We start from the raw sequence: 20,367 nt of genomic DNA, 5'->3' as shown, positions 1-20,367 counted from the left end.
TAACATTGAAAATGACACTGATATAGACAATGATACTAATACTGATATTAATACTAATACTGATGTTGATACTGATAGTCATATTGATATTAATGTTGCTAGTTATACGATACTAATACCGATACTAATATTAATACTAATATTAATATTAATATTGATACTCATACTAATACTAATAGTCATAAGTACATACATTGATACTAAAATTGATACTAATATTGATGCTAATATTTGTACTAATATTGATACTCATATTAAAATTGATATTAATACCGATACTAATATTGATATTAATATTGATACTCATATTGGTACTATACTGATACTCATACTTATACTCAACACATATTTGTTGAGAATGGGGCACGTGTACGCAACGAAATTAAAAAAAAAAATTACATATACAAACTAATGTATATATATAAAACGTGCACATAATTGTAATTAATTGCATACCTGATTTTTTGCACCAACGTACCTGATTTGTTGCAATTACCATATACATGCTCGCAATAATTTAAATTAAGTTGCATAATTTAAATGAATTGGCATGCTCGCGTTTAATTAATACTAAATTAAAAAAAAAATATTTAACATGCTCAATTCAAATTAAATCATACATGCATATAATATCATCATCGTCAAAATCGTTCACATACGTGCATTCATAATCGGGATAATCACTATATCAACGGATTCTTATAAACGCACGCATACACATCAATCGATGAAACGAGAGCATGAAGTCATATAACAATTATCACGTAATTATTCAATTGGAAATCATGCAAGCATATATCATCGTAAATTAAATCGCAAGAGTTTAAATCTTACTTGTTGAGGCGTGTTTCGAAACAGTTTTTTGATCTGAAATTTCAGACCCGTGTCATCTCCAATATCTCCATGAGTGATGATCCAATGGACAATTCATTCGGAGGGATTATATATGTAAAAGTTAAAATTAAAGTAAAACTTGAAGGTACCGACATATACATGCATGGAAAGATCGCCTATTACAATTTTTACCATAAAATGGGCTAGAAAAATGCCCTTGGGGTTTCTCCACAAACCATAACATGTTCTAGTGTTTTTGGAGAAATATTCAGATTTTAAAAAGTTCAACATACTTTATGTGTAGTTCTAATATATAGGAATACTAGTCATTGGATCAAAAGTATGTTTTGACCATTCTAGCTATCGATTAGGAAATTCTCTTGATATAAATAAGGTGCTTGCTTGTACTCGTTTTGTATCGTATTAAATCAAATTTAAGAGAGACCTAATAAAACTTCTCTTATGCATCTATATACTCACTTTCATCGGTGCACTTGCACACCCTAGTACCCAGTTACTGTCGCCTTACTTTGTTCACGTGTAACCCATAAAATGAGATCATTAATAGTATGCAACCTATTAGGTCATTTGTCAACTAATTAGCACCACCATCATGTACATCGTAGAAGAATAGCTATGTTTTCTGTTCCTTGCTTTCCTCACTATTTAAATCTTTATGTTAAATCTTTACATACTGAGGAATAATCAAATTAGTTTCAACTTTGTATGTATATGGCTTCCTTATGAGCTGATATTGCTGGAAGAAAAAAAGAACTTTGTATTGAGTAAAACAATTCATTTAATGAAATATGAAAGATCTCAATTTTCATTCAATTATTTTCTTATTCATTATATTTTCTTAAAAATGGTCAAACTTCGATAACAACTATCATATACCCTATTTCATAAATAAATAAATAAAAGCATTTGGTCTTCAATCATAAATCATACGAGAAAATAATATTTATATATCTTCCAATTAAATAAACTCAATCGATACTTGAATTATATAGAGTATCTATTTAGTATTTAATTATATTAGTTACTGGTGTTCAAACTTCAAACCCTAACCCACCATTAACGGGCTTGAGCCCATTAATTAATTAACTTAATCTCCAAAAGAAGGTATAAACACTCGTACTAGGTATTCTCGAATTTAAACTCTTCTATGGTAACTATTTGACTAGGTTTTCTTCTTGTGTTTGGAAGAAGAAAATAAGTATTCTCGGAAGAAGAAGAAGAAAAGAGGTTTGTATCTGCACTCGGTGAAAACATGTTAAATTATTAACTCGATAATTTAATAATTCGCTAAATTAATAGATTTTGCTAGTCCCGACTGTATTCTTTTTTTCAGATGCGAATCATCAACAAGAGAGAGCCTGTGGAATTGCCGGTAGATATCCTGCTGGAAATCTTGTCGAGGCTGCGCGTGAAAACCCTAATAAAATTCATATTCGTGTGCAAGAAGTGGGGCCGTCTTATTTCGAGCGACGAATTCACAAGGCTCCATCTCGAAAGGTCAAGTTCGACGATGTCCTTGCGCCTCCGATCAATCAGCTACTCCGTCTATCCTGAATTACGCAAAAACGTTCCACCCGTTACCGATTTTTCTCCTTTCAATCATTATTATAATCGCCAACGTATAGTATTCATGGGCAGTTCATGCGACGGGTTAGTGGGCCTTTTCGATTCTTCACGCGCGATCGTTCATATATGGAATCCATCGACCCGTACAGCCGCATCCTTCCCTATAAAGAAGCCGCCGCCATACGACGACGACGAAAGCAACGAAAGAATCATATGCAGCTGGTCCAAATACGACAACGAAAGAATCATATGCAGCTGGTTCGAACTCCACGACAGCGACTACAATTTTTTCCTAGGGACAAAATCGTCCAAATTGCACCTTGTCATACCTAGTTGTAATAATAATAATAATAATAATAATAATAATAATAATAATAATAATAATAATAATAATAATAATAATAATAATAATAATAATAATAATAATAATAATAATAATAATAATAATAATAATAATAGTTGGAAGTCAACGCGAGAGTTCGGGAAAGTCAACTCTTTCGGCCCCGACGCGGCAAAAGGGATCCTCTTCAATGGCAACGTCCATTGGCCTACGTACGACGGTGAGAATGACGACAGCGCTCGCGTGTATCGAACAATTTTGTCGTATGATTTGAGGAGAGAGATGGCGACGGAGATGCGCCTACCGATAGATAAGCTGCGGGCCCGCCTCATGCACGACTTCACGATCGGAGAAGTTGATGGATGCCTTTCTGTGCTGTTGTGCAAACGACATGGTCAGTGTTGGAGAGAGAGCAGCGCGCACAAGATCACTGCGTTCTCGACTTATGAGCTATGGGCGATGAAAGAGTACGGGGTCGAAGAATCTTGGACCAAGTTGATGGTTTTCGATCAAGATTCCTACTTTGCGATTCATCGTAGTTTCCACTCGAAAGCGGTACTAGAAAATCGTGCGACGTACAAGTCTCCATTTTATAGCGAATATAATATTTATGTCGAAGGTTTGGTTTCTCCCACTAGAGTTGTTGTTAATTCAACATGAACAGTGGGAGTTTATTTAGTTTGAGATCGAATTCCTAATAAATTCGATCTCGGGTCTTATTTTGCTTCTTTCGTGCGGTTTTCATGTGTTACTATTTGGTTATTGCCTCTAACAAATAATGTGCTCTACTTACATAGGTAACATTAGCAAAGGTTTTTCGAACGACATTGATTTTGATCCGTTTTTTTTTTTTTTTTTGTTTTTTTTTTTTTTGATGCGGAAGCTGGAGACTACAAAAAAAAAATCTTTTGAGTGACAACATGCAAAAAGTGTTGTCACTAACAGGGTGTCGCTAATGCTTTATAGTGACAATAAATAAGGATTATTCACAGTTGGGGTGTCGCTAATGCAACTTTTTCTTGTAGTAGGAGATGAAGTTGATACAGAATGGTAGTAAACGAGTCGAGCTCGAACAAAGTCCGGTTGTTTTGGCAATTTTCAATAAAATGAGTAGGGGCTAAACTTCCAAACCGGTGAAGTTTTAAACTATCCATTGAAAACACTATAGTTTCATTTTGTCGACATTAATATTGGTTTTTGGTAGAACTTAACAAGTGAACCCTTATGCTGACTGACGAAAAAAAAAAAAACACGAAATAATTACGATTTTAATACGAGAACTAAGTCTAGCTAGCAACAAATTGGAAGCGCGCACGTAAGTACAAATGCCAAGTATAAGGATACGGAAAACCAACCCGATTATTGATTCTTGCCCGATCCCTAGAAGCCTAAAACTAAAACAATGTCAAAAGTTGTCGCAGACATACCGAATTCTAGTCGAGTTACACTGTAACCTTAACATCATAAATATAGTATATATATGTGCATTTTTTTTAGATGAATGTAGTTTTATTTTACTTAAAGAAAACATAGTAGGTGCTTATAAGTTTTAAGATTTTTAAGACTAAGCAAAGGCAGAAACTATACATTATTAAGTCCAAATTATTGTAAATTGTATAATATATATAATAAATTTCTTTGTAATATTCAGCAATTATTTGAAGAAAATCTTAATCGAAATAAAAATATAAAATAAAATAAAATAAAATATTCAGCAAAAAAAAGTTATTTATTTCCATATTTATGTCCACGTGAGCTTATAATACTTTCCTCATGTGATATATATTATTATTATCATAAAAGATTTTTATTTGTTTTATTGGAGTTTACTGACAAAATAAATTCACTAACATGTAAGCGTTTGTAGTCCAACGGTTAGGATAATTGCCTTCCAAGCAATAGACCCGGGTTCGACTCCCGGCAGACGCAATATGCTGCTGCTTACTTTGTCTTTTTTAATCCCGGTAAATTTTGAATTTTCTCCAACTAATCATATTAATGTTTATTTTAAAATTTAAAAAAAAAAAAAAAAAAAAAAAGAAGCTGCAACATAATTATATTTAAAATTTTCTTTACTATGACAGAATAATAAGTTAGCAAATACATACGAGGAGGAATCCTGAAACAAGTAAAATAGGTCTGCAAGAAAGGAATTCAATCTAATTCTTACCTTTGTAGACTTATAACTTATAAAAAAATTATCTGTTTTATTTTTTTTTATTGGTGGCAAATTTTTTAGGGTTTACTGAGTTTAAGAGAAATTTATTACAATGTTTTCTGTGATTTATTGAGCTGAGTGATTCTTGTTACAAATTATTAGGGTTTATTGAATTGACAAAAAGAAAAACTCTAGGGTTTAAAAATGGACAGAATATCGGACCAATAAAAAAAATAAAAAAAACAATTTCTATCCATTGTCGAGGATACTTTACAACGATGCCATGATCAAAATGTGTGCGTGGAGGAATTTACTTTACAACGATGCCATGACCAAAATGTGTGCGTGGAGGAATTTCATCTTCCTACATCGCCCGGCGATTTAGATGATCAAAATATGTGCGTGGAGGAATTTCATCTTTCTACATCGCCCGGCGATTTGGATTACGATTCGGATATATATATTATCAAATATGGGTAAGAACAATATAACCTCATAAGTAATAAGTTGAAAGCCCATATCTGAAATTTCAAGAACTTCTTGAAAATTTCAGCACCTGCATAAAACATGATAAAACACAACGATTCATAATTACGTACATACATAAACTAACTCAAATGAAAAGACTACATCGGTATTTATACGATTTTCCCAGCATGTATCTATCATAATATATAACCACATAATTAATACGCGCGGATGTTTTCCCCTATCCAAGTACACGAGTCATGAAACCAAGAGTCGCATATATTCACGTGTTCTTCCACATTCACGAATTCTAGACCATTCTAGAATCTTGATCAATATAATATAATAGTTTGAAATTTATCTAGATTAATGAAATCTAGCTTAATTTCGAACAGAAAAAAAAAATCGTCGAGAAAAAGATTAATTTAATAATAGTAAAGTAATTAACACACCTATTTATCTGAAGAAATCATCTTCATCCTTTAGATCCATAGTAGAAACTGGTTCAGTTAAACTCAAAATCTGCACCAAATAATTAAAACAAAACAAAACAAAATAAAATAAAAGAAATTTGAAAACATACCTAGAGAAAAACCCTAAAAACAAAACCCTAAATAACGTAGTGGCCACTCAAAACAAGAAACGGCGTCTGCAGCTTCTCCTGAGCATCCCACATCTTCCCGACGGAATTCAACGGCGTCTCTTTCAGACTCATCTTCTTCACCGTTAAATCCTTGTGATAGCGGCGCATACGCTTATTCCGTTTGGTTAAACCGGGCTTCTTCCCATGGAAGGCGTGCGATAATCTCCGAAAGGCTTCTTTCGGTGTAAGAGTTCTTCCGTACTCGTCTGTTCTATCAATCCTTATTCCGTCTTCTTCCTCCGATTCTTCACCGACGAGTTTGCTTTTTTTCTTCTCGGTGTTACGACCGGACCAGTCGACGGTCTTCTTCAACATTCGTCGGATTCGAAGAAATTCGAGAGCGCCGGCCAAACCCTTGCCGACGATTGCATCGTGTTCCATCTTGATTAATTATGGTGTTATTTTATTTTTTGCTAAATTAAATGAGGATTAATTAATCTACGGGACGTTGTATTGTATATATATATACAAGAGAAAACCTAGTTGTATTAGGGTTTGGTACGTAGAATATTGCGTAAGCGCATAATAAATAAAGACGTGGTTGTTTTGGTTTCCACTTACATATATATATTTTTTTTCTTGCACAAAAGGCGAAATCCCTCGCCCCAGGGCCCCCATCCCTTGGCCCGATATTTTTTTCTCTCTCATACTTATGATAATTTGATTTATATTAATAGAATTTTTGGGGGTTTTATTTGCACCAATAGTTATATATGGAATCGACAATGATTAAATTTTGAGAAATTATATTTTTCACCCCTCAAGTTTGTTCTAATTCCACATTTGGTCTCTCATGTGTCAAAAAATTAACAATTTTAATCATTTTTGTAAATTTACGTTAAAACTAATGGAGTCAAACTTGTTCCCGTCGCTACCGTAACTGACGGACTAACCACCCTAAATTGACGTAAATGACCAAAATTATCAAATTATTGAAACATGGGGGATCAAATGTGTATTTAGTTAACATGGAGGACCAAATGTGGAATTGTTGCAAACTTAAGGGATGAAAACTGTAAATTTCCATTAAATTTTAAATATGGTTGATGGTGCGATCTCTTGTGTATCATAAGATTTCTTTACTAAACGTAAGAAAACTCTTTTCTTTATTATTTCTCTTCCTAATAAAACCCTAGCACAAGACGACTATTTAAATATAAGAAAACCCTAGAATCCTAATCTAGCTAGGAAACATAATTACCTATACTAATAAAATACTTAATAATTCCCTAATCACTACTACTCACGCCATATATTAATCTAAATATACTAATCTAATCTAATTATCAATAAACTACTAATTAAAATAATACTTATATAATATATTAAATAATAAAATACTAACTAACGAATAAATATACGATATATTAAATATATATCGTATCAAACCACCCCTCTTGAAATGAACCTTGTCCTCAAGGTTCGAGTCAATTTGGTCCCTCTCTTTTGCATTTCCACCTATGTTTGACTTCATCGACTTGCTTCCCGATTAACTCCGATTCCGAAAAACACGATGAACGACCAAGCTTATGAACACATTGTTCATGCTGATCCAACAAAATTCCAAAGGCTACTTTTGCAAAAAATCTCAATCTTCTCAATCTCTCTCCCGATAAATCAATCTTCTCAATTGTCTTTTCAAATTTCATCTCCTTCACAATCAATATCATTCTTTTATTTTTCTCGATCGTCTTTACAGATCCGGGCTCATTCACAGTCACCAAATCTTGATCGTCTCCTTTCTTTTGAATATCGTGGGACTCTTCTACTATCCACTGTAGTTCTTCGTTCTCTTCCTTAGTTAATTCCTCACCTTCGTCCCAAATTACCTCAAGTGAATTCGATAATTCATCTTTCGGCGAACTCACAAAAAATTGGGGTTCTTCGAAAAAGTCATCGTCGTCCTCCTCCTCTCCCTTCGGCGATAGGCTCGGCAGCGGCGGCTCTTTGAAAAATTCATCGTCATCCTCTTCCTCTTCCTCTGGCAATAGGCTCGACAGCGGCAGCGGTGGCGTTGGCGGTGATGGGCGGCGGTCCGTTCGGCTTTTGTGATGGCGTTGACGTCGTCCTTGACTTTGTTCGAGTAATTTCTGAAAATCGATCCGTAATTTCTCTACGGATTTTTCCAATCGCTCCAACCGTCTTGTTTCTGACATCATGATTTCACAAAGTTTTGATGTGATCTCAACTTTGCTCCAGCGTAGCTTTGATATAATCGCTGCCTTGCTAACGAAGCGTTGGTGTTAATCGCAACTTCGCTCTGATACCAATTGGTGCGATCTCTTGTGTATCATAAGATTTCTTTACTAAACGTAAGAAAACTCTTTTCTTTATTATTTCTCTTCCTAATAAAACCCTAGCACAAGACGACTATTTAAATATAAGAAAACCCTAGAATCCTAATCTAGCTAGGAAACATAATTACCTATACTAATAAAATACTTAATAATTCCCTAATCACTACTACTCACGCCATATATTAATCTAAATATACTAATCTAATCTAATTATCAATAAACTACTAATTAAAATAATACTTATATAATATATTAAATAATAAAATACTAACTAACGAATAAATATACGATATATTAAATATATATCGTATCAGTTGAATATGGAGCTGTTAGCAAGCGGTACCTTGTGTTATGTCTAATTGCCGGAAAAGTCTCTATGTAAAAATAATTAGCATTTACCCCCCTATATTACTAAGTCAAAGGCACCAGCCCCCCTATCCGTAGATCGTGTGATACACGCGCCGTTAGTGCGGTTTGTTGTTGTCATTTTGACATGAAAAGTCATAAATATCCCTCAACTTTAAGAAATTAAAGAAAAAGGAAAGAACTCATCATCATCTTCGGCCCTCTCTCTCTCTCTCACGTAACAACTCGCCGCCGGCACGTCGCTCCACTCATCCCTTCCTTTTCCTCAGGCGGTGGCCCTCTTAACTCACATGTACAGGTGTAGGCTTTTGGGTTTGAGAGGATGGGCAATTCCAGATGTGAGTGTTGCATTTCTTTTAATATTATTTGTCTTTTTTTTTTTTTTTTTTTTTTTTTTGTTTTGTATTTTGATTGTTATGAAACGAAAATGGAAATAATCATAACATAAAAGAATTAGTATTGGAGTTTAAGATTTATGTATATTGCATTTTGGATTGTTTTACTTTTAAATTTATTTACAAGTTCCTAAAAAACCAATAAACTAAAAATTAAAATTTATTCAAAAATATAAAGTAAATATAAATATTTGCAAATATAAAAATTTATATAAATAAGAAATATATAATTTTGTAAATTTTTTTTCTTTTTTATTGCATAATACAAATTTGCTTTTGTTTTATGTATTTTTTTCTTTTTAAGGGTAGTTTAGTCCATTCCAGTCAACGAGCTCCTTTTGAATAGTGAATAGGGGTTAGTCATCAGTGGGCTAAATAAAGTCCATCATAGGGGGTATATGCTAATTTAATACAGGGGTTTTTCTAGCAATTAGACTTTTCACAGGGGTTGTATGTAATTAACTCGTTGCATATGATATAATTTACGCTCTTACATAGCATGATATAATAATATGTAATACAGATAATAAAACAAGCCAAGCAAGCGTTTGTAGTCCAACGGTTAGGATAATTGCCTTCCAAGCAATAGACCCGGGTTCGACTCCCGGCAGACGCAGTGATTTTCAATCTTACATTTCTTTATTTTTAAATAGTTTTTCCAAGTACCATGACTTGTTTCGATTATATTAAGACCCGGGTTCGACTCCAGATGCAGTTTCAAATCTTACATTTCTTTATATTTTACAAATATACAATAATAAATAGTTTTTCCAAGCACTGCAACTTTTTTCAATTATATTAGATAGGGCTAGTACCAGGTTGGACCGGTCGATTACTAGCCAAAAAACTGACCAACATGACGAACCAATCTTCAATTAAATTTGAACACCACTGCTGACCCAACCTTTGTGGGTTGGTGGATGGTTGGCAACCGAATATTTTGTTTTGAAATGGGTCGGTTAATGGTTGGCGCAACTGAATATTTGATTTTATAATGGATCGGTTGATGGGTATACCCGCCACAAAGTTTACTTGGAAAAACTTATTTTTTTTGAGTAAAAATACGCGAGTTTTGCCTTGTGCCGCTACACCATCATTGTTTTTCAATTCAAATTAGCTAATAGCAATTCGACAAAAAATATTGCAATATCGTTTTGACTTCGAACCTGATTTTGACATATTTCTATTTTGATTTTGGCAAAATTCGAAACACGAAAACTGTAGTAATTTGGGTTAGTTTTCTATTCCAACTTAAATCCGCTAGTTAGATTGGATGCCGTGTGACAAAGTTATGCATGAATGAGTCACATTTTGAATTTTAGATACCTCAATACATCAAAGTTGTGGGCGGTATCCATTGATTTATGTATATCTTTCTCGTCCGACATCCAATTTTGGTGATTCAAGTTTTTTTTTCTTTTTTTTTTTTGAGTAAATTCAAGTCTATTACAAGGGGAAGTAGGGGAGTTGGATTAGAAAAGTACTAAAAAAAATACAAATTCTATTTTTCGGATTTTGCAAAATTTGGAATTAAAAAAGATAAAAATCACGTTTGAAGTTGAAACGGTATTATTAAAGCTCGAACGACATTTTTCACATTCCAAAATATAATTATGAAATTCAAATTAATTCCAAACATGCACATTACGAAGTTTTTGTGGAAGATTATGTCAAAAACATTGCCCTGTCGGTTTTAAAAAAATGTAAAATACTAACTATTTTGATACTTCCAATACCCACTTATAAAAATAACACTATTTATTTTATATTTTTTTAATCAAATTTAATTAATATAGTTGATTGATCGATAATTACCAGTCAAACGACTTTTGATTAATATAGTTTTATTCACCTCAAAATATGATCGGTAATGGATCGACTGTTTGGTAAAAACCATCGCAGTCCCATGCATCCCTTTAGAATTTAGATCACAATTTATGGAAATAGTTGTATAATCTTCTTAATTATTGATTTTAATTTATGTTAATCCCATTAAGCCTTGAAACTTTGAATAATTTTCAATTAATCATATTTTTCAGCAAATAGATACGATGTTGAATTCAATTGAAGGGAATTCAATTGCAATTCTTATACCTTTGTAGAGGTATATATAATACAAACTAATTGGAATACTAAATAAATAAATATTTCTTTTATGTGTGGTACGTGGTAATTTGAACAAAGCTTCGTAATTTAAGAATTAAGAATAAGAGATAGAATTGAGGATAAGAATTAGAATTAGATAATAAGAAAGTGACTAGAAGTTGATATGATCGATAAAATTCTCCCACGCTACTTCTAGATTTAGGTGCAAATGATTATTTAAAAGCAAAAGTTAGTGTGAGTTAAGTCAGTTTTAGGTGGTGTTTGCAAATGATTATTTAAAAGTAGAAGTTAGTGATTGTGATTTAAGTTAGTTTTAAGTGCTTATTTCTAAAAGTTGGGGGTGTTTGCAAATATTTCGGAAAATGAACTAAAATTGAAAAAGCAGGGTTAGGGGTGCTTTTAGAAAAATAGCTTAAAGCAGATTATTTTAAGAGAAGTAAAAGCAAAAGCTGATTTTGCAAACACCTAAAAACAGATTATGAGCAAAAAAAGCGCATAATCACTTTCAAAAAGCATTTGCAAACACCACCTTAAGTGTTTATTTTTAAAAGTTGGGGGTGTTTGCAAATATTCCGAAAAATGAACTTCAATAGAAAAAGTAGAGTTATGGGTGCTTTTAAAAAAGTTGCTTATCTTATATATAAAAGAAAGAAACGCTAGGGCAACCCTAAGAAACCCTAATGTCATATTTGTAATTTTTTTTTCAATTTTTATCAAATTTTTATCTCCTTAATATTATTTTAAATATTATTTTCAAATTTTATCATATTTGTATCCCCTAAATATTATTTTTTATTTTTATCATATTTTTGTCTCCTAAATATTATTTTTTATTTTTATCAAATTTTTATCTCCTAAATATTATTATAAATAATATTTTTTAATTTTATCAATTTTATATCTCCTAACTATAATTTTAAATATAATTTTCAACTTTTACAGATTTTTATCTCCTAAATATTATTTTCGAATTTTATCAAAGTTATATCTCCTAAATAATATTTTAAATATTTTTTTCGAGTTTTATCATGTTTTTATTAGTTTTTTATCTCCTAAATATTAATTTTGTTTTTTATCAGATTATTGTCTCCTAAATATTATTTTTGATTTTTATCAAATTTTTATCTCCTAAATATTATTTTAAATAATAATTTTGATTTTAATCATATTTTATCTCCTAAATATTATTCTAATTATTATTTTCGTATTTTATCAACTTTTATCTCATTAACATTATTTGAAATATTATTTTTGATTTTTATCAAATTTTTATCTCCTAACTATTATTAAATTTTATTTTCGATTTTTATCAGATTTTTATCTCCTAAATATTATTTTTTGATTTTTTATCAAATTTTTATCTCCTAAATATTATTTTTAATATTACTAGTAATTGTACCCGTGCGATGCACGGGCCAACAAATTGCATGTTTGGATGTTGTAAGTATATACACAAACATTTGATGTATTCGTATGATGAAAATTTTATTACAATCATTCATTAATAATTCATCAGTGGAACATAGTAAATTAAGTATACTTACTACACAAAACAAAAAATAAAAAATAAGCAAATTTTATCGACAAAAATAAAAATCTAAGCTGAGTGATTATTAATTTTGAATTAATAAATAATCGAGAAAAATAAAAATCTAAGTTGCAACTTAACTATAGATAAACTTAACTATAGATCTCTATACCTCAAAATATTGAGCAATTAGTAAATACTCACCGTAAATTTTGAAATACTTCTTTGTAAACAACATTAGTTGTAATATTTGAAGTATGTCCTTCTTTGTCGGTTATAAGTATTTTCAAACCACTGCGCTTGGTAACCCTTGAAACAGCAACGTATAGCTGGCCATGTGAAAAAACAGGTTTCGGAAGATAAACACCAACATGTTGGAGAGATTGTCCCTGACTCTTGTTTATAGTCATAGCGAAGGAAAGGCAAATATGAAACTGTCGACGTTGAAAGTGGAAAGGAATTCTCTTATCTGATGGTGTTAACGTCAATCTTGGAATTAAAACCTTATGTCCAATGTTAATACCTGAGATAATTTGGGCTTCCAAAACACGATTTCCTAATCGAGTAATTGAGAGTCTTGTGCCATTGCACAATCCTGATGACTGATCTATATTTCTCAACAACATTACTGGAACAACCCTAAGAAACCCTATAAAAAAGGGTTACCATTTATTATTATATGATAAATCGAAAACATTACATTTGGCTTTAGGTTACCATTTCATAAGCATATTAAATTTAATATTACCTTGCCCAAATCCCCAAGAATGTCTGCAGCCTTCTTGCCTATGATCTCGGTAACAACTTTATCAAACATCACTAATGAAATGGATCCAGTAACATCAAACACCAATACCTCAATCCGATTTCTGTAGTAATAATTTGTTTATATAAATTTAAAAAAATTAAATACATAAAGATGTTTGTAGCAAAATGAAATTTAAATTACCTAGGGATAGCGGGAACATTATCAATGCACTTTTCACAATAGAATTGAACACCATTACGATCAACTTTCCTAAAACATGTTGAGCATGATGGATACCACCATTTACTCTCACAGTCTATTTCTACTACTTTAGCGAGCAACGCAACAGAACGTTCCTGAAAAATTATTTTACATTATTTTACATTAGTCTTATATGATTTATGAAATAAACCTACAAAGGGTAATATACTTACACTTGTACAATCCATTAAATCACTGATTGTCATATGTTCTGTCTGAAGTAAATCATCAGAAATTCCAACGGACCTGTGAGTTGATATTTGACTAATTGATTGAGAAAATGTTCCAGCTTGCATCATCAATCTAAAAGTTTAAAATAATATTTGTTATGTTGAAGAAACTCACAAATTATGAGATAGTATAAAATATAAAATATATTTGTTATGTTGAACAAACTCACTTTTCTCTATACTCTCTATGTTCCTCTAAATTTTCATTTATTAGTAACTTACTGCTGTGGAAAGCGTTGGAAATACTATTCTTGCCTACAATGCAAATAAATAAATTAGATCATTAACATTAACTTAAACTTAACTTTAATCAACATGTAACTATATGTAAGTACTTACCATTGAAACTTTTTATCATGCATAATTGCAAAATAATAATGATAGGGCTATCCGGTTTGTCATTGATCAAATGTGTGGACAGTTCCTCAGCATATTTGTCCCATAGAGCACATTTAAGTTTGTTGCCACTGGAAATAACAGTTGAAAAAATAAGAAACATATATAAATATAAACAATAATAAATTAAACAACGCATACTTACGATAAGTCTTGAAGGCCGACTTCCAACAGCTTGTGGCTCCGCCCATTTTTGTTTAGTTCTCTCAAAGCATCCCTTTCAATAACATGTCCAATAACATCTAAAAGGAAATAATTGTTATACAAAAAAATATAAAATTTTGGTATAAATTAATGGAACACATAATTTACCAAAATGAAATTACCTATAAGCCATGTATCATCCCCGTTATTAATGATATCACGGAAATCCGTAAAATTAAAAGTGACAACAGGAATATTTTCAGCAAGGAAATCAGTTACTCGAGTAGTGCTAATAAACACAATCTTGTGAGTATGGCGAGTTGATCTGAATCTTGGATCGCTTGGAGCCACCATAAAATTTTGAAATATGTAGGTATTACCTTCATTCACAATAAGTTCAAACTTTTTCAAGTGATTACGTTTTATAGAAGCATGGATCTTGTCACCCTAAAAAAAAAATAGAAATTATATCAAAATATTGTTTTAACCATAAGCGAAATAAACGCGTAAATAAATAATGAAAAATATTGTTTTAACCATAAGCGAAATAAACGCATAAATAAATAATGACCTTATTGTCTATTAAGACCATATCGATACTGATCATTTCATTTGGATTGCTTTTGCTAGGAACTTTCCACAAACGCATAACCCGAACCACTACTTTCCAGTCAAATCGACACGGCTTAAGATCAATGAGGTTGGTCGTTGTTTGTGCCATTTTGGTCCTTTTTTGCGCCATTCTATATGAAAATCGAACAATATATTAAGGATGTAAAGAATTCAAGAAAAATAAATGGAATTCAATATCAATCTAATAAAACAGAGAAAGAAAATGAAAAAAGAGTAAAACAAAAATCCTCCCATGTCATATAGCAATTAGCGAAACAAAAAGAACCAACAGCAGAAAGCAATCACTAACAAATGCTCTCCTAAATGAAACATCACACACTAAAAAAAAATTAGCCAGGCAACATAGACATCACTCGTTAATTCAACCTCATACGTATACGTAATAAAGATAAATTATACAATATATTGAACTTTTCCGAACATACCAGCATGAATGGCAACGCTGCCATCGGAATTCAAAAATGAAGCGTATTTAAAAAGAGGCAAACCCTCAGGCAGACTTATCGGCATTAGGAGACGGATCCTCAGCCGCAGGCACCACATCTTCAACGCCGGTCTCAATCTCGACCGGCGCGACGGCGGCCAAGTCCGCATCGACAGCCTTAGCCACCGGCGTGGAACCCGACGCGCCTTGGCTACATCTCTCTTCGCTCTCTCTAATTTCTGATCTATTATGTATTTCTAGGGTTTGAATTTTATCCGCATTTTTGAACAATTAGCCTGTTCACATTGGCAGAAATCGAGTAATTTTTTTAATGGTAGTGAGTTGAAACTCAGGTGTCGGGTCTAGCAGTGGTAATAGTGGGGAAAATGAAGGATTCACAGAGCTATGTGGGTATGAAAACGAATTCACATAAAAGATGAAAGGCTGCAATACAAACACATGAGAAAAATACATATGCAAATAAAAAGATGACAGGGAGAATCCTTACCGACCGTATCTTCTGGTTTCACTTTGCAAAATAGCTAAATATGAATGGGTTGAGAAGTTGAGAGGTTGGATATAAATATGAAGAGAAAACATAAACGTGTTGAAGTGGGAGGGAGTAGTTGAAAGTGTTGGAAATCTTTGGGAATCGGGAAAATCGGAACAAAAAAATCTGAGATGGAAAATAAATAATTAGAGATTTTAGGGTTGAAAATTAGGAGAGATGCAAATTAAAATCGAGATTTAATATTTAGAAGAAAACATAAACGTGTTGAAGTGGGATGGAGTAGTTGAAAGTGTTGGAAATCTTTGGGAATCGGGAAAATCGGAACAAAAAAATCTGAGATGGAAAATAAATAATTAGAGATTTTAGGGTTGAAAATTAGGAGAGATGCAAATTAAAATCGAGATTTAATATTTAGAAGATTTAATTAGTTGTGTATTAGAGATTTTAGGGCTAAAAATTAGGAGAGGTGGAAATTAGAATTTTTGTTATTTTATTTCCACCGTATTTTGTATATACAAAAATTAGGAAAATTAGGAGAGGTGGAAATCACCGTATTTTATATATACAAAAATTAGGAAAATTAGAAATTAGTTGTGTATTAGAGATTTTTAGGGCTAAAAATTAGGAGAGGTGGAAATTAGAATTTTTGTTAGTTTATCTACACCGTATTTTATATATACCAAATTAGAATTTTTTAGAGATTTTAGGGCTGAAAATTAGGAGAGGAGGAAATTAAAATAGAGAAAATAAATTGAGATATAATATGCACAATAAAAAAAACAACAATTTACAAATATGCCATTAGGGTTTTTCTAGGGTTGCCCAGCGTTTCTTTCTTTTATATATAAGATTATCGATTTTCATCATTTTTTTATCTCCTAGATATCTTATATATAAAAGAAAGAAACGCTAAGGCAACCCTAAGAAACCATAATGTCATATTTGTAATTTTTTTTCAATTTTTATCAAATTTTTATCTCATTAATATTATTTTAAATATTATTTTCGAATTTTATCATATTTGTATCCCCTAAATATTATTTTTTATTTTTCATATTTTTGTCTCCTAAATATTATTTTTTATTTTTATCAAATTTTTATCTCCAAAATATTATTATAAATAATATGTTTTTAATTTTATCAATTTTATATCTCCTAACTATAATTTTAAATATAATTTTCAACTTTTAGCAGATTTTTATCTCCTAAATATTATTTTCGAATTTTATCAAAGTTATATCTCCTAAATAATATTTTAAATATTTTTTTCGAGTTTTATCATGTTTTTATCTCCTAAATATTAATTTTGTTTTTTATCAGATTATTGTCTCCTAAATATTATTTTTGATTTTTATCAAATTTTTATCTCCTAAATATTATTTTAAATAATAATTTTGATTTTAATCATATTTTATCTCCTAAATATTATTCTAATTATTATTTTCGTATTTTATCAACTTTTATCTCATTAACATTATTTGAAATATTATTTTCGATTTTTATCAAATTTTTATCTCCTAACTATTATTAAATTTTATTTTCGATTTTTATCAGATTTTTATCTTTTAAATATTATTTTTTGATTTTTTTATCAAATTTTTATCTCCTAAATATTATTATGGACATGTTATTGAAATGGATGATTTGAGAGAATTAATAAAAAATGGGCGGAGCCACAAGCTATTGGAAGTCGACCTTCAAGACTTATTGTTTGTATGCGATATTTAATTTATTGTTTATATTTATTTTTGTTTCTTAATTTTCCTATTGTTAATTCCAGTGGCAAAACAGCCTTAAAATGAGGCAGTGGAGAAGGGTTTAGTTCCAATGCAAGATGTATAGATGGCATTTTATGTTGTCGATAGTTAATTAGTTTTGATTATGTTAACTAAGTTATTAAATCTAATTACTTTTAAGCTCAACATGAAAGACATAGTTGATGATTTTTTTTCCTGGTTCAAATTTTCAATCTACTGGTATTAGCTGATTCAATTCATTTGGAAAATTATTCAATAGTAAAGTTATTTCCTTTTTTTAGTGTGTAGTATATACTTAATGATGTTCCAGTATAATAGAATTTTGATCATAAGATACATCAAACGTTTGTTTATATTCTTACAACATCAAAACAATGCAATTTGTTGTCCCGTGCATCGCACGGGTACAATTACTAATAGTAAATTATTTTAAGAGAAGCAAAAACAAAAGTTAATTTTGCAAACACCTGAAAACAGATTTTATTCATAATCACTTTCAAAAAGCGTTTGCAAACACCATCTTAATCTATTTATAATGCTAACAAGTAACAATTAAACTAGCTACTAAAAATGTGCAAGAATGTGCATATAACATGACTCAACTTCTATAACTAATAAACCTATTCTTATGGCTCATTAAATTAATTTACCCACTAATCTACTAATATTACTAACTAACTTCCCACTAATTTTAATAGGGATTTTTATGCAAAAGTCCCCAACCAAGCATGTTTATTATTCTAGGTATAGGGGACATATCTCTTTCACCAATAAGCCCATCCCTTTAATATTTATTATAACTAAAGGAAACATTCATGTATATCCCAATATTACCCTCAATCATTTATACCAAATTCTTAATTGTAATCCAAATTAATCAATTTTGTCCATAAAAGTTCAATTTTGACCACAAAAATTCAATTTTGACTTTTTTTTGGAGTATAATTTAATATGCTCCAATTTCATTCTTAACTTAATTTAATCTCAATTTGACCCCAAATTTCACAAATTATTAAATTTTGACCCAAATTTTTTTTTTTTTCAAAAATTTTTTTTTTCAAAAACTTTTTTTTGCCGCCGGATTCCGGCGTTGACCGGCGGTCAACGCCGGTCTCCGGCGTTGACTTTTTAAACTTTTTTTTTTTTTTTTTTTCCGAATTCCGGCGTTGACTTTTTTTTTTTTTTTTTTTTTTTGCTTTTTTCTTTTTTTTTTTCTTTTCTTTTCTTTCGGATTTTTTCGCCGGTTTCCGGCGGTCTCTTTCTTTAGTGTTTTTTTAAGTTTTTTTTTTTTTGTTTGGTTTGTTTTGTTTTTCCACGCCCGCCGCTACACGTTGACCGTAATTGTGCTGTCACTGACAGTAATTTAGCGTAATTATACTGTCAATGATAGTTAATTAACGTAATTGTACTGCCGTTGACATTACATTTATGTAATTGTGCTGCCGTTGACAGTAAATTAATGCAATATTATATTTTTTTTATTTATTATTATTTTTTTTTTATTTTTTTTTATTTGTTGACAAGTCAACGTAATTATATTACTGTCGTTGACAGTAAAATAACTGTAAACACAATAATATTACTGTCAACAACATCATTATTATTATTTTTTTGGGGTGTTTGTTTTGTTTGAGTTATTCACGGAGTAACGTATTAATATTACTGTCTATTATTGTAATATTACTGTAAACACAATAATATTACTGTGGTTGACGGTAATATTACTGTTGTTATAGTAATATTCCTGTCAACCACATCAATATTATTATTTTGTTTGGATTTTTTGTTTGTTCGAGTTATTCACGGAGTAACGTAATAATATTACTGTCTACTATTGTAATATTACTGTTGCTATAGTAATATTACTGTCACTCACAGTAATATTAATTCTTTTGGTTTTTTTTATTTTGTTTACATTTGTTGAACGGACAACATAGTAATATTACTTTATTATACAATAATAATGAATTTTGTTGTGTTAATATTAATGTGCTAGAGATTAATATAGCAATATCAATGTGTTAAACTATAGTTTAGTTAATTTTACTGTGTTTAACAGTAATATAGTTAATATTACTGTCATTCACAGCAATATTGCTGTTTAAACGGAAAAAAAAAAAAAAGAAAAAAAAAAGAAAAAAATTAAAAAGTCAACGCCGGAGACCGGCGTTGACCGCCGGAATCCGGAAAAAAAATCCGGAAGGAAAAAAAAAAAAAAAAAAAAAAAAATTAAAAAGTCAACGCCGGAATCCGGAAAAAAATCCGGAAGGAAAAAAAAAAAAAAAATTAAAAAAAAATAAAAAGTCAACGCCGGAGGCCGGCGTTGACCGCCGGTCAACGCCGGAGGCCGGCGTTGACCGCCGGTCAACGCCGGAATCCGGCGGGAAAAAAAAGTTTTTGAAAAAAAAAAATTTGTGAAAAAAAAAAAGTTTTGGGTCAAAATTGAATAATTTGTGAAAGTTGGGGTCAAATTGAAGTTAAAGTAAGTTAAGGATGAAATTGGAGTATATTAAAGTAAGAGGGGTTATTTTAGTCCTTTAC

The 20,367-nt window shown here is 30.9% G+C and overlaps 2 protein-coding genes and 3 non-coding genes across 5 annotated transcripts; 3 read left to right on the top strand and 2 right to left on the bottom strand.

The window, feature by feature from the left end:
* Positions 1–2,188: 2,188 nt before the first annotated feature.
* LOC105951722 (F-box/kelch-repeat protein At3g23880) lies at positions 2,189–3,421 on the top strand. The gene is made up of 2 exons (XM_012975175.2): positions 2,189–2,679; positions 2,881–3,421. The coding sequence occupies exons 1-2, from the start codon at positions 2,189–2,191 to the stop codon at positions 3,419–3,421; spliced, it is 1,032 nt and encodes a 343-aa protein (XP_012830629.2).
* Positions 3,422–4,618: 1,197 nt separating this feature from the next.
* TRNAG-UCC (transfer RNA glycine (anticodon UCC)) lies at positions 4,619–4,690 on the top strand. The gene has a single exon. It is a non-coding gene; the product is annotated as a tRNA-Gly (tRNA).
* A 428-nt stretch (positions 4,691–5,118) lies between these two features.
* Positions 5,119–6,549, bottom strand: LOC105951744 (SART-1 family protein DOT2). The gene is made up of 2 exons (XR_016029828.1): positions 5,840–6,549; positions 5,119–5,475 (listed from the first exon to the last, which is right to left on the bottom strand). It is a non-coding gene; the product is annotated as an SART-1 family protein DOT2 (transcript).
* Positions 6,550–9,632: 3,083 nt separating this feature from the next.
* Positions 9,633–9,704, top strand: TRNAG-UCC (transfer RNA glycine (anticodon UCC)). The gene has a single exon. It is a non-coding gene; the product is annotated as a tRNA-Gly (tRNA).
* A 2,939-nt stretch (positions 9,705–12,643) lies between these two features.
* Positions 12,644–16,218, bottom strand: LOC148765301 (replication factor A protein 1-like). The gene is made up of 10 exons (XM_088814316.1): positions 16,067–16,218; positions 15,073–15,244; positions 14,684–14,948; positions 14,503–14,599; positions 14,301–14,428; positions 14,132–14,216; positions 13,905–14,034; positions 13,672–13,826; positions 13,471–13,591; positions 12,644–13,371 (listed from the first exon to the last, which is right to left on the bottom strand). The coding sequence occupies exons 1-10, from the start codon at positions 16,156–16,158 to the stop codon at positions 13,348–13,350; spliced, it is 1,269 nt and encodes a 422-aa protein (XP_088670442.1). The 5' UTR covers positions 16,159–16,218; the 3' UTR covers positions 12,644–13,347.
* Between the last annotated feature and the right edge of the window lie 4,149 nt (positions 16,219–20,367).

This window comes from Erythranthe guttata, chromosome 14 (genome assembly GCF_056151865.1).
Source record: "Erythranthe guttata isolate IM_541 chromosome 14, IM_541, whole genome shotgun sequence".
Classification (NCBI taxonomy): domain Eukaryota; kingdom Viridiplantae; phylum Streptophyta; class Magnoliopsida; order Lamiales; family Phrymaceae; genus Erythranthe; species Erythranthe guttata.
The sequence above is the reverse complement of the archived record's forward strand: the minus strand, read 5'-3'. Positions and strand labels throughout refer to the sequence as shown.

What these genes read in the sequence shown, in the direction of transcription:
- LOC148765301 (XM_088814316.1), bottom strand. Translation starts at nt 16,158, where the DNA reads ATGTTTTCTCTTCATATTTATATCCAACCTCTCAACTTCTCAACCCAT. An exon ending in GGATGATACATGGCTTATAG is followed by an intron (nt 14,600 to 14,683) that starts GTAATTTCATTT and finishes ATTTCCTTTTAG; the next exon opens with ATGTTATTGGACATGTTATT. An exon ending in AATGTTCCCGCTATCCCTAG is followed by an intron (nt 13,592 to 13,671) that starts GTAATTTAAATT and finishes TTATTACTACAG; the next exon opens with AAATCGGATTGAGGTATTGG.
- LOC105951722 (XM_012975175.2), top strand. Translation starts at nt 2,189, where the DNA reads ATGCGAATCATCAACAAGAGAGAGCCTGTGGAATTGCCGGTAGATATC. An exon ending in GAAAGAATCATATGCAGCTG is followed by an intron (nt 2,680 to 2,880) that starts GTTCGAACTCCA and finishes TAATAATAATAG; the next exon opens with TTGGAAGTCAACGCGAGAGT.